Source organism: Mus caroli, chromosome 18, assembly GCF_900094665.2.
Source record: "Mus caroli chromosome 18, CAROLI_EIJ_v1.1, whole genome shotgun sequence".
Taxonomy (NCBI): Eukaryota; Metazoa; Chordata; class Mammalia; order Rodentia; family Muridae; genus Mus; species Mus caroli.
Window position 1 is genome coordinate 3,887,720 of NC_034587.1, and position 13,983 is coordinate 3,901,702.

Sequence of the window (13,983 nt, forward strand, 5' to 3'; positions counted from 1 at the left end):
AAAGAATGGGAATGGGTGGGTAGGGAAGTGGGGGGCGCTATGGGGGACTTTTGGGATAGCATTGGAAATGTAATTGAGGAAAATATGTAATAAAAATATAAAAAAAAGAAAGTTATTCTGCATGCTACCTAAAGAGAAACCTAAACACCAACCAATCCTTAAAGTCTGATCTGAACTGCCTACAAAATATGTGAGAGTAATGGTGACCTTGTGAGAGTGACCAACTGGTAATCAAATGATGTGCAATTTGACATCATTTCATGAAATGAAATACATAGCTGTCACTGCTTGAGTGACTAAGAACCAGACACTAAGTAGTCCAAAGACCCAGGGTAAAGCCAAATACTACTAGTCTAAAAAAAAGGTAACAATACAGTTATTCCTAATGATATTCTGCTATACTCACAGATTGGTACCTGATTCTGTATCATGGAAGAGCCTTCCTCTTGCAACAGATAAGAACAAAATCAGAACCCCACAGCCAGACATTACATATATATAGAGAGAGAGATGTTGGACCACATAACTCTAAATGAGATATCTTTATCATCTCCCTCCCCTCAAAGCTCATAGAACCCTACAGAAGAGGAGGCAGAAAGGCAGTCATTGTCTTCAGTTGTATTCCAAGCAGTGGGCCCACCAGGGTCAGTTCCAAGTTATGTGGTTATGTGGAAAGTTAAAATCAATAGGCCACAAAATAAAACAAAAATAAAAAAACTGGGCAAGGGAACTGTACTTTGGTGAAGGGTGATAGTGTTTAATAGAGGTGGGGGGAAATAAAAGGCAGTGGGGAGAAAATAAATATACATGTAGGGAATCGTCAAAGAACCAAGTTACCTAATTAAAATAATTTCATAAGAAAGCTTAAAATTTAAAGATATGTACAATATTTGAAAAATAAATGATTTCAGAATGCCACACAAGATGCAGTAGAGTGAGATAAACAAAGAACAGGCTAGATCTCAGAGGCCTACCAGTAACTCATTAAGATCCCTTCAGATAACATAACATACAAGTTGGAGAGGATAAGGAGCAAATGGACTCCTTGTACATTAGTGTTGTAATCTACAATGCTACAGCTACTTTGGAAAAGTCTGGTGTCCCGTTCAAGAATGACACAGAATTACCATGTAACCTCAAAGCCCACTTCCAGGTGGCCACCCAAACTAGGACAAACTCAAATGGATTCTTTTAGATTAGTGTCCATGGGTGAAAAACAAAAGGCCAATTTAATAACATCATGATTTGTGTGAACTGATTGGTTTTAATTGTCAACTTGACACAATCTAAAGTCACCTAGGAAAGGAATCCACATGAGAGATTGTCTAGATCAGGATGGCTTGTTTGTGTGAGATTATCTTGATTCCATTAACAGATGTGGAAAGACCTGCAGTGTGGGAAGTGTCATTCCCTAGCAGGAAATTCTAAACTGTGTGAGACTGGAGAAAGCCAGAGAAGCACTAAAGCATGCCTGTATTTCCTCTCTCTGCTCTTAACTGTACACATGACTAGCTATTTCAAGTATTGTTGTCTTCCTGCAGTGACAGACTATAACATGATACTAGGAGCTAAAATAATCTCTTTCTCCCCTAAGTTGCTTTTGTTGGGCGTGTTTTATCCAAGTGATGGGAAATGAAACAAGAACAGTATAACATGTGTGTCAATGTAAGCAAATGAAACCATGAAAAGAAATTAAATTTAAACATGATAGATAAACTTGAGACAACATGCTAAGTGAAATAAGCTAAATAAACCCCATAATATGATTTCTCTCACATAGGCACAGATATTAAGTGGATTCTATGAGTCGACTGATATGAAACATCTAGAATAGGTAAATTAATAGAACAATATAGATTAGAGTTCAACAGAGGGAGAACGAAAAATGTGACTTTACATTTGAAAATTACTTTATAGTAATAGTAAGTAGTCATGTTCATAGTAATTTAAAAATTTAAAGTGAGTTTAGAGTGATGGAAAGAGGGAAAGGCTATAAAAAGTTAAAATCAAGCAACATAAAAGTGATCAGAACTTACATGCTTAGACATATTCTCTGAAAATACTGGTGATTTGTCCTTTAAACATGTCACAAGGTCCTTGTAAATTTCACCTTTTCTCTCATAGTTAATCTCCCCTTCTTCTTCTGTTTTTCCCTTTGGGAGGAAAGATTTGATGGTATGATTAATGGAACAGTCAACAGAAGGCCCAAAACAGTATGTCACAGCCTGTGCACACATGTTGGTGGGATTTTTAAATAAATTTTGACAATGTTGTATAATATGTGTTTTAACCATTCTCATTTCCACTCTATTCAATAACCCCTACTTCCTACAAACTCTCAGTGTGGAAGTCTCTGTTTATGATGTGTATAGGTAAGACCCTCCCCCTTGGTTTAATTACATCACCCATCCATCCACCCCTTCCCCATTTGAGTACCTCTTCTATGCATGTAGAGCTTTGCTCTCTAGCCTGTGAAGTCCTGGCTCTCCTCTACTATGAAAATATCAAATGACTTCAAGAATCCTAATTGATGAAGTCACAAAAGGCCCGAGGCTTGGAATTTCACTGGAGAAAAGCCTGTCCTGTGGTCACATTTGTGTCCTGCTCTGTGTGTATCAGATTGCTGTGAGTTCATTTTCTAGGGCTAACATCCCTAGATAATTGTCTGCCCCTTGTCCCCTCTCATGTGCCATATTCCACCTGCTTCTGCCTTTAGTTCATTTCTTTTTCTTCTGTACTGCATCTGAAACACACAACTATACTGTCTGTCATTAATATTTGGAAATTAACAAAAGTTTTTCTGGTTCTCAATTTTCGAGTCTTTCTTTTAAACCTGAAATGAATATTTAATGTTTCCCAGTATAATCTTTGATAGAAACAAAAACTGCTTGATCCTCTCTATAAGGCCTAATAAATTATTCCTTCTATTATCTTATTCTAACTATGGAGCAACAGTTTTGGAATTTTGGTTTTGTTTTTTTTAAAAAAAAAAAACACCAAAATATTATAAGAAGGTATTTTTGTTTTAATCCCAGGGGTGGGGCTATGGGGCTCCTTCATACTGTCTGTAGCAGCTGACTATGATTTGCCTTGTGCTCAAGCAGAAGCAGCTAGATAATTTCTTTGTGTGACACTTGGAATTCTGGGAACTTTTCAGAGGGTATATACATGCTAGGGCCCTGAAAGGCGTGGTGCATGGTTGCTGGTCATTGAGGGAGATTGGTTGTAGTTTGTTAGTAGCTATGGTCAAAGAAGAAAAAAAGAAATTAGATTCAGTATAGAGAAAATATCTTGTGCATTGTATGGATAAATCACCTGTTAATTAAAAAAACCTATGGCCTTTAGCAAAGGGTAGAATAGAAGGTGGGACATCTGCTAAACAAAAGGATTCTGAGATAGTGCAAGCCACTGGAGATTGACATGGGAGATTTGCCCAGGAAGATGTGATACAAGGGACAGTTGTTACCTGAGCACAGACAACCAGCCAAGTAGGTGGCAGGATGCAGATTAAAATAAATGGGTTATGTTAAGTTATGATCTAATAAGAGTAGAGCCTAGTTATATGGCCTAGGTATTTGTAAACATATTTTTTGAGTCTGAGTCTTATTTCTAGGAGCATGGGGCTAGGAGAAAGAACCAGAGCTAACGTCTACATATGGGACCCAAACTAACCTGAGATAGCTTTCCTGATAGAGGCCCCAATTCTCCCCCAAAACAAAACAACTTTAAAGCTCTGCCTTTTTAAGAAAAGAGGCAAAATCTTTTTAAAAAGAAAGAAAGAAAAGAAAAGAAAGCAGCACTTTACAACTTTTAAAAAGAAGGCAACTGCTTATAGAGAGAATGGAGACCTGGAATACATGCTAGCCTGCTGGGGCCTCAACAGCCCAATTCATAGTCACAAAACTAAAGGCCTAAAGCTGTGCACAAGCAATAGCCAGACCACAGAGACACTGAGCACCCCTTCAAGAGAGGAGCAGGAGCTCCAGATGGAGGGTTGGGAAGAAATTTAAAGGCTCCAGCCCCAACCTGCCACAGAAGAGCTGAGGCAGGGAGTGGGCAGAGGCCAGAGGCTTTGGCCTAACATGGCAGGACACATGGTCTTGAGATTGTTAGCTGTCAAAAGCCCTGACTGTTCAGAGCCAGAACTGCAGAATGGCTAGGGGATTCCAAAGAAACACTAAAGTCAGGATGAGACCCTCTGCTAATAAATACAGCCACTTACAAATGACAATCTAAAATTCAAAATGATATTTTTTCCTATGTAGGGGTTTGCTTAATAGTAAGTAGTAATGTTCTTAATAATTTAAAAAATAAATACACATCCATCTTAAATTTATATAAAGAGAAGGGTAATATATATTTATTTATATAAGGTATATTTACAATTTCAATTTGAAAGATAATGCTTTTTCTGTAGACAAAAGGGATTTGCCCTAAGGAAGATCTATTCTGTTACTCAATGCAAGCATTAGGGCTGAGCAGGTTGTTTGCTTTTATCTTTCCAGAAGAAGAAAAGCATCCAACTAGGGAATCCAGAAAACTCTGGACAAGAGAATAATAAAAAAATATTGTTAAGCTTTCTGACTATTGAATGGTAATTATCAGTTTAACAATACATAATATTAATCACTTTTGTCAGGGAAGATAAATAAGTTAAATAAACACACATGTCATAGAGATAATATAACAGTTTTAAATGTATAAAGACAAGGGATTAATGTCAATTGAGGTCTAAATATGATATGCCATCATAGTATCCAATTGGATACACTGACAGACAATGGTCTAATGAAAAACAGCATGGATTGGGGAATTGCTAGGGTGTCAACGATAACTCTGATTAGCCAACTAGTCTCCTTAGACATGGGTGTCCCACAGGAGAACAGATAATGGCTCGCCTAGCACATGATACATAACCCAGGCTGAGGCCTAGAAGTACAGTATGCTGGAGAGTGTGCTCAGGCACTAAAATGGAAAGAAGTTTAGATCAAGTTTAATACCGGGAAGGATAGTAAAGACAGAAAAAGAATAAATAAATCTGCATAGATAGTAATCTCCGATGAAGGAAGAAAGATTAAAAATTGATATAAATGTTTTCAAGAGTGCATAATACTAAATAAATAAACTCATGCCTTTGATCCCAATACTTGGGAAACAAATACAGAGACAGGTTTCTTGTGAGTTGAGACCACCCTTGATTAGAATAAATGGGTTATTTTAAGCTATGATGTAGTCAGAAGAGCCTAGCTAGATGGAGTAGGGTTTCGTAAATATATTTTGAGTGAGTCATATTTCTGGGAACACGGAACTCGGAGGAAGAACCAGACCTGACTCCTACAGTTCAAGGATTTCATAACTCCCTGCTCTCAGTCTTGTTTCTCTCCTACCTATCTAGTGTTAGGAAGTGAAAACACGGTGACAAAGGGTGGGAAAAAGAAGAACCCACAAAGTAGCAAAATCTGGAATCATAACTAGAAATTCTACTTTTCTAAAATATCAAAGAAATCAATAACCAGGATTATAGCCTTACTTTCTCTATGCAGAAATAAGTCATCAAATGCTCATGAACAAAAAAATCAGCACTCAAAGGTGCCAGTAGATTTCAGAAGGCCATCCTAGATGCGGTACCAGGATGCTGAAATCAACACAAGCAAAGTGGAAGGCCTTGTGAAACCATCTCCTGTGACAGTGGGGTTCTCTGTTGAGACACGGATCTTCTTTTTGTGTCCCAAGCTCACACTGAAACTTCCAAAGAAGCTTCAATGGGGAGGCAGCTGAGGTCCTCCTGGCTACTTCAGTGACTCAAAAAGAGAGCAAAATTCACATGTGTACTTCCAGTCTGGCTGCTATTTGTCTCTTAGCTCAGAGGGACCCATCCATACCTCCTTTGGGATCCTTGGAATCTAAACTCAACTTCTGTTTTGGTAGGTTGGGCTAGGTTCAGACAAAAAGGATCAAAGGAAAAATGTCCTTCTTCCTAATAGTCCCGCCGTCCCACTGTGTCTCTTCAGTTTCCCATGTGTATGGTTGTTTTCAATGTTCAGTTTCTCATTTCCCCACAGGCTTTCAGAGATGTCACTACTGAATGACTGATGCTCCACCTTCATAGGCCCAAGCCCCAGGTCTGCCACTTCTTGAGGTACCAGCATAAACTGGACAGTATCCACTCCCCAAGCTGAGGCTTGCTTTATTAAGACTATCTGAGCTCCACAAGACTCAGAACAGTCTAGAAGGAGCCCCACCCTAGCTGGCTGGATTCCAGCTCGCTGGGTTTCTGGCCCCTATCTTCCACATTGATGCGCCTCTTCCACTCCCTTGCCCTTGAACTCTCAAGGTGGAAGCTACAGTTCTTAACTTCCAACATTGCCTTTTGTCTTTTGCTACCTTCAATATGTGTGTAGCTAATCTGGGAACTGATTCTTACAAAGAGATTTTAGTTTGAAGAAGTAAGAAGGGTTACTTCTAATCCTGTTTCTTCAAAAACTGACTCCATGCCCCGCAGTGACAACTACAAAAACTGATTAAGATTGTTTGGGATTTTCTCAGGAGGTGCATAGAGAAAGATGGGGTTTCAGTCTCACAGAGCAATGCTCCTTTCTCTATCATCCTCACAACATAACTTATGATACATGCCTCCCCTCACATACTTAGCACAGAACCCCAGATGTCTGGGGTTTGTGATGATCCTTTAAAGAGTACTTACACCATTTAAAAATACCCCTTCTGTGCTGCAGGTAAGGCACAGAGTTTCCATGTCATGTGGCTTCACCAGCACGTAACAGATTTCTCCTTGAATCTGTCTCCATGGTGGGGCACGACACCCATTTGAAAATTCATAATCTGAAACCAGTCATGAAACCATAAGTAGGAGGAGTTTAGCTTAGTGAGTTGAAAGTATATCAGCTTCACTAAAATAGATATTATGAGAATAAGAAAGTTCATTATTTTGAATACTCAACTGGAATGAAACTATGAAAAAGTGTTTTGAACACAATCACAAAGATAAAAATGATGTCAAATGAGCCCGAGAAGACACCAACCTGAAGTGTATTCGATTGACTCCAGCACTGTCTGTTCCCCTTTTCCCGAGAAACGTTTGAGCAACTCAATATCTTTCTTAAAAGTCCCTGGATTCAGACTGATCTCTCTGAAACAAATGTTAAATGATTAAGCTCTTTGAAACAGAATCTAAAGGAAATGCATGGACACATTCCATCATGTCAGGTGGACCTGCCTATTTGTAATTAATGGTAAAGAGAGACAAAGGGGACCAGTGGACCAGTGGGAGGGAGAGGGAGAGAGGGAGGGATGTCTCAAAATGGAGCTAAGAGAGTGAATGTCTGAAGTATAAAATGCATATACATCTGAAAGCTTGAAAAAATAAAATTAAAAAGTAAATGGTAAAAAAAATCATATCTACTATAATATTAAGTACACATAAATGCTAATTTCTTTTTAAAATTACTTCTTTCTTTATTCAGTGTATCTGTGTGTGGGCACACATGCGTACCAGAGTTTACATGGTAAGGTCAATTTGTGTGAGTCAGTTCTCTCCCTCTACCATGGGACAGGACCTAGGTCATCAAACTTGGCAGCAGCCATCTCTCCCTGCTGAACCATCTTGCCTGCCCTTAAGTGTTCATTTCATAATAATAGTACCATATCATAGAAAATACTAGAAATATGAACACAATTTGTACTGCACAAACTCTACATTCTATTTGTGCTATCACTTGATATGTATAATTATCTAAAGAATCTCAAAGAGAGTCACATGTTCAATGCCTTCTGACCTGGAGAAAACCCCATTAGACTGTCCTAGCAAGAATAACTAAAGTTGTTATTAGAACTTGTATAAATAAATCCAGTAGAATGGATGCTCTGTTCCTGTAAACTGAACCATTAACTCAGTAGCAGTAACTATTGTGCTTTTTCTTGTTTTTCTTTGTAAGATGCTGTGAGCACCTTTGTGGCTGCATCTGAGATGCTTCACCGGCACTCACAGTGAAATGTGCTTTAGGGAATGGTTGAGCAGGTGCAGGTCCAGCTGCTTTAGCAGGATGGCAACTTTCCTTTTCATATACATCTCTTTATCTTTGATGATCGTATCGAGAAGAGTCATGCTAGTGGGGTCTTCTTTCATCTCATTATAATCTGGACCCAAGATTTTCACTACAGGGTCTCTGTTTGCTGGCAAAATATCAACATAAACAATAAAGATTATCCAGTGCAACAAAGACAAAGATAAGAAATCCCACCAAATTCTCCTTAATTTGGTTTCTCTCACTCAGCTTCTTTTGGACAAGCCTGTTTGAATTCCCCCCTCCTTCTGAAAGTTCATTGTATAAAAGCTGTCTTATACTTTTTCATGTGTTCCTCCTTGTATTATGTCAGCTGTGTAAATCACAGTGTGTTTAATATAGTGAAATATATATACACATATGTATGGGTTGCCCACTCATGTGTGCAGAGTTCAGAAAAGGATTCCAGTACCCTGTTCTATCATTCTCCTTATTGAGATGGGTCTGCACTGAACCGAGACTTAGGATGGCAGTCAGTAAGCTCAAGTCCCTCTGTCTGTCTCCACACCCACAGTGCTTGGTTCACAGACACGTACAACTATGTCCAGCATTTTATGTCAGTTTTGGGAATTGAACTCAAGTCCTAATGCTTGCACATGTGCTCTTACCCATTGAGTCCAGCCCTAACATTTTCTTCCTTTCTCTCTTTCTTTCTTTCTTTTCTTTTTCAATGTGCCTTTATTCACTTTGGATCATGTGATTATGCTTAATCAGTAAGAGTCATTCAGTCTTCTTCTAGATCCTACAAATATAGTGTATCCCAAACTTAGATACTCTAATGCTAATAGAGAAGCATCATGGAAAACAATGTAAAGTTCTTAGAAGAAACACCTCCCAGGTAAACATAATTACTAGCCACCAGATCCAACAGAATTATTCTTTTTTTTAATTTTTAATATTTTTATTATGTATTTTCCTCAATTACATTTCCAATGCTATCCCAAAAGTCCCCCATACCTCCCCCCACTTCCCTACCCACCCATTTCCAATTTTTTGGCCCTGGTGTTCCCCTGTACTGGGGCATATAAAGTTTGCATGTCCAATGGACCTCTCTTTCCAGTGATGGCTGACTAGGCCATCTTTTGATACATATGCAGCTAGAGTCAGGAGCTCGGGGGTACTGGTTAGTTCATCATGTTGTTCCAACTATAGGGTTGCAGATCCCTTTAACTCCTTGGGTACTTTCTCTAGCTCCTCCATTGGGAACCCTGTGATCCAGCCCTAACATTTTCAACATTTTAAGGTGTACCCTCTTAACCTCACATAGAAGTAGGCAGAATTCAGTTATCATATTCCTGAAACCCACTGGTCACCTATCCTAAGCCTACAAAAGACATAGAATCCATTGTTACCTGTAACTGGGCTTTTTTTCCCTTATGGTAAATGTGCATAACACAGGTGTAAGAGACCAATTGCAGTATTTTTCACATTAGACAGTTATAATAATATAATTAGTTAATAGTTATAATAATAAAATCAATGTGTCTCCTCAGTATAAGGGAAACTTTCCCATGGAGCTGAATGCACATAATTATTCACGGAAGGCTGTGATGTCACAAACAGATTTAATGAGGAAGAAAAACAAGAATGGATGTCTCCTCAAAAAAACAAAAACAAAAACAAATTCAAATCCCTCTTGGAGGAAACAGGCTGCTATGTACAATGCTGTATACTAAGGTGAAGTAGTCTCAGATGCTGCACCCTGTAACCTGTCTTCAAGCATAAACTTACAGACTACAGGGCACTTTCAGAAGCCATATGCTTAAATGAGAAACCCAGAACCCTATCGGTGATACACCAGACTTTCCATGTGAAACAAAATGGATACTAACAGTTCAGCCAGGAACATGAACAACTCTCATGAAGTAGTACATACGATGTTTTATCTTTTACATGGTAGAATTTTTTCAAGTGAATATACTTAAAGCCTCCCCCAGCCACCAAGATTGTGTGTCTGAAAGTTGACATCACAAGTGGAGAGTGCATATCACCTTCAATACAGGCCTGTGCCTCCTGCAGCTTGCTGTCTGTGGCAATGGATAACAACTGTGACAGTTGCCCAAAGCTCCTCACTTTAATATAAGGTACAGAGAGAAACAGCAGGGGCTGTCCATCTTTACCAGTGTCTTCTGATTCAGCTGTTGTTGCACTAAAAAATGGGGGAGATGAAAGCTGAAGTTATCTTCATATCAGGAGACGTTATCAAGAAGATATTTAGAAAGACTGACTATACTAGAGTCCCCAGGAACTAGAAATGGCTCTGACTGAAAGCTCACCCTTCCTTGTCCTCACTCCCATGCTGTGACTCAGCTCCCAAGCTCCCAGCAGCCAGAGCAGCAGGCCTCACAGGATATGATTCCCACAATTCCTAGAATTCACTTTGAACACAATTAGTCACAGCTTCAGGTTTCTCTAAGGGTTTCTGGTGTCTTTTCAAAAGATGGATGAAAGTTCAACAGGGCAGTCAAACTCGGTGTCCAACCTTACTCTATTTTACCCCACAGTGCTTAGTGGTTAGTAATTAGTGGGTTCACATCTACTTTGTGTTTACGAACAGAAAGGCAAACTAGAACCTTCTGTGGACTATCTCCACACTCCAAACATCCTAAGTCAGTTTCTTTTGCTCTTAACATCATAACCAAATTTTCTAAATTGCCTTTCCTTGATCAGAAATTATTAGATCTCCCAGGTTTTTGATTTTAGTGTTTTTACCTATTTTTAGTATTTGATTTTGTTTGTTTATTTTTTAAGCTAGAACTTAAGTATTTTAAGAGTTTCTTGAGAGTGACATTGATATAAATTTCTATCAGTTACAACATAAATTAAATATGTTGTCTTTAAATTAGCTATTGCTTACACTATTTTATTATGTAATTATATTCCTGAGAGAGCTACTTTGCATGTGAAGAGCCTGCAGTCTATTCGAAGCTGCACTGTGGGGAAACAGATATGGAACTCTCCTGATTATTAGCCATGAGGAACAAATCTGACAGATCCAGGTTATTTGCTCCTGGCACAGTGTTAGTCAAGTTTGGGTGCTGTAACAAAATACCTGAGATTATCTGCACAAAACAGGAAAGGTTGGTCTGAGCTCACAGTTGTTAAGGTTCTATTCCACCATAATTTGGCCCTGTTGCTTTGGAACTGTAGCCAAGCAGCACATGAGGGTGGAAGCACACAGTGGCTCATGTATGCCCATGAAGGAATGGAGAGCAAGAAAGAGGGACTGAGTCCAGACATCCCCATTTAGACAGCACCACCAATGGCCTGACATCTCTCAGTAGGCCCAGCTCGTAAAGATTCTTCCACCTCCCAATTGCACCACCCTCATGACCAAGGCTTTAATCTCAGGAGCCTTTGGGAGACTTATCCAAACCACAGTACTATGTCATTAAAATAAAAACAAGCAGGGTAAGAGACTATAGAAAACAGAATACCAGCCTTCCAAAATACTCTGCTCTCAGGGATAAAGGGGAATTAAATTGATGGCTAAGCAAATGGACTAACAAGGATTCTGAAGAACACTCTGCCTCTGCACACAAACAAATCATAAGGGTTCTCACAGGATCAAGGAGGCAAAGACTGCTGGGTTGACAGATCCAGCCACAAGCCAAGGAAGAAGCTTCCTCGAGTTGGGAAAGGAAAGAACAAATTCTTGAAGTCTCTCGGGTGAATGAGTTCCTACCATACTTTGAGGTTTTTTACCCTGCAGATTTATTTTAGACTCTGTCTTCCAGAACTATACTAAACTTTGTGTTTTATTAAGTGATTGGTTTTCTGGTCATTTGTGGCAGCAACAATAGCTAGCACAGAATCTCTGTCAGTGTGTATTGCCTGGTACCCATGGACACAGTCTCCATCCCTAGTGCCTCCAACAGTAACTGCATCTAAAGGAAGCTGAATACCTGTGGGATAAATGGCTGCATGAAATGCTTGTCGATTTGGCCATGGCATCGGTGTAGAAACTGTTTTATCTACACAAGCTCCTAAAACAGTTTTTAGGATGAAGGACATTTCTAAGGGTTACTCAGGTAAATGGATGGTCACTCAGTTTTAAACAGAAGCACATAAGGCTGAGCTCTAGGCTGAGAGCCAAAAACATAAAGCCATTGAACTGGGTGTAGTGAAACTTGAGGTGGCCACTAGGAAAGGGGAAGGGCTGTCTCTCATTGCTCACTGGCTTAAGTTATAATTCAGCAGAGAAGCAAGGATTACACCACCATAGGAGACTCCTTATGATGCCAATCCCTTCAATCCTGGGGACTCTCCTATAACTGGGAATTGCACCTGTAACATTGACCTCTCTGGGCCTTACTTGGTACTAAACATCAGGTTTTCTCTTTGACTTTTGTTTGCTTTCCAAATGCACACTACATGGGAAAGTCTCACACATTGCCAGTTCAGCATCTACCTTGAAATGCAGCCTTGGCCCCTCTGGAACACTGCTTCTACATGCTGACCCTAAGGAAATGTTTCCTAAAAGCTTTCACCTCATTGATGTTGGTCTCTTATTAATCTCAGCTGATTTTCTCAACTGTAGCTAACTAGCACTGATTGTCCTAGCAGACCAAAGGTTTCAAATAAGGGGCTGGTCTCATGTTAATCACATGTGATTCTCCTGCTCTAGCTGTCCATAAATTACTGATTCTCAAGTCTCACAAAACCATCCCTAATAGTCTTTGAGAGTCACTCAAACCTTCCCTTGAAACTTCGTTAACCTCCATGGTCTTTCATTCTATTGATATTTTCATCTTCCAAGCTCACCCAACAGCTCATTAAGTTCTGAATACTTAAACAGTTCTTTCAGCCCAAAGTTCCAAAATTCTTCATTTTGTTCCCAGAATAATCCAAAAAATAAAAGCCAAATAGGCAGGTCCATCACAGTAAAACCCCATTTCCTGGTACCAGTTTCTGCTCTGCTTTGCTTTCTGTTGCTGTGATAAAACACTGACCAAAAACAACCTGGGGAATGAGGAGCTTATTCAAGTTTATAGGTTACAGTCTGTTTTCAAGGAAAGCCAAAGCAGATGCTCCAAGCAGTAACCTAGAGGTCAGTCCTGAGGCAGAAACAGTACAGTAACACTGTTACTGACTCAGCTTTCCTGAAGATATCAGGTACCCTTCTTATTCAACCCAACCCAAACCCCCTTACCCAGAGATGGCGCTCATGTGTGTTGTTCCCTACTACAATTAAGAAAATACCACAGCACACACCCCCAGATATGCCGAGAAGTACATCCTATGGAGGTAATTTCCTCTCTTGAGATTCTTCCACAATGTGCCTAGGTTTGTGTCAAATTGACAACAATTACCTATGACAGAGGCTGAGCAGCAGCAGGAGTGTACTTTCCCCTCTCTGCTTCCTGGCTATGGGTACCATGTTAATATCTCCCTCCTGCCAGTCTAGTGCTCTGCTATAATGGACTATAACCTGCAAATATGAGCCAGACATACCCTCTTTCCAATTATCAAGGTATTTTTATCACAACTACAAGAAGAAAAAAACCTTCCGGTCTGGCCAGCACCAGGGTAGCTAGGGTGCAGAGTCAGCTGACACCCACCAGCTACCCACAAGACCTGCCACGGGATCTTAAGACCTCTGGTGAGTGGAACACAGCATCTGCTCCAATACAATCGCACAGGACCTGAGACTGCATTAATTAGGGAAGCAGAAAACCTGGCCTGATCAGGGGCACAAGTCCCTTCCGGTACACGCCAGCACAGGGGTACCTTGGACGTGGAGTCTGTGGACACCTGTAAGGTGTAAACAGCACTGTCCACGGGATCTTAAGACCTCTGTGAGTGGATCACAACTTCTGCCAGGAGGCAGGTTCGAACACCAGATATCTGGGCACCTTCCCTGCAAGAGGAGAGCCTACCTGCAGAGAGTACTCTGAGCACT

At 39.9% G+C, this 13,983-nt stretch overlaps 1 protein-coding gene across 2 annotated transcripts in view; it reads right to left on the minus strand.

Moving 5' to 3' along the window:
* The window catches only part of Armc4 (armadillo repeat containing 4), a 194,176-nt gene that overhangs the window by 174,280 nt on the left and 5,913 nt on the right, over positions 1-13,983 (minus strand). The window contains exons 4-8 of one of the 2 annotated variants that reach the window (XM_021150551.2): positions 10,073-10,230; positions 8,004-8,190; positions 7,041-7,147; positions 6,704-6,840; positions 2,037-2,153 (exon numbers count right to left, since the gene is read on the minus strand). In XM_021150551.2, coding sequence (XP_021006210.1) covers positions 2,037-2,153; positions 6,704-6,840; positions 7,041-7,147; positions 8,004-8,190; positions 10,073-10,230 — 706 coding nt within the window. Of the gene's footprint in view, positions 1-2,036; positions 2,154-2,436; positions 2,479-6,703; positions 6,841-7,040; positions 7,148-8,003; positions 8,191-10,072; positions 10,231-13,983 lie in introns of those variants that run through there. The other variant, XM_021150552.1, reaches the window with a different exon arrangement.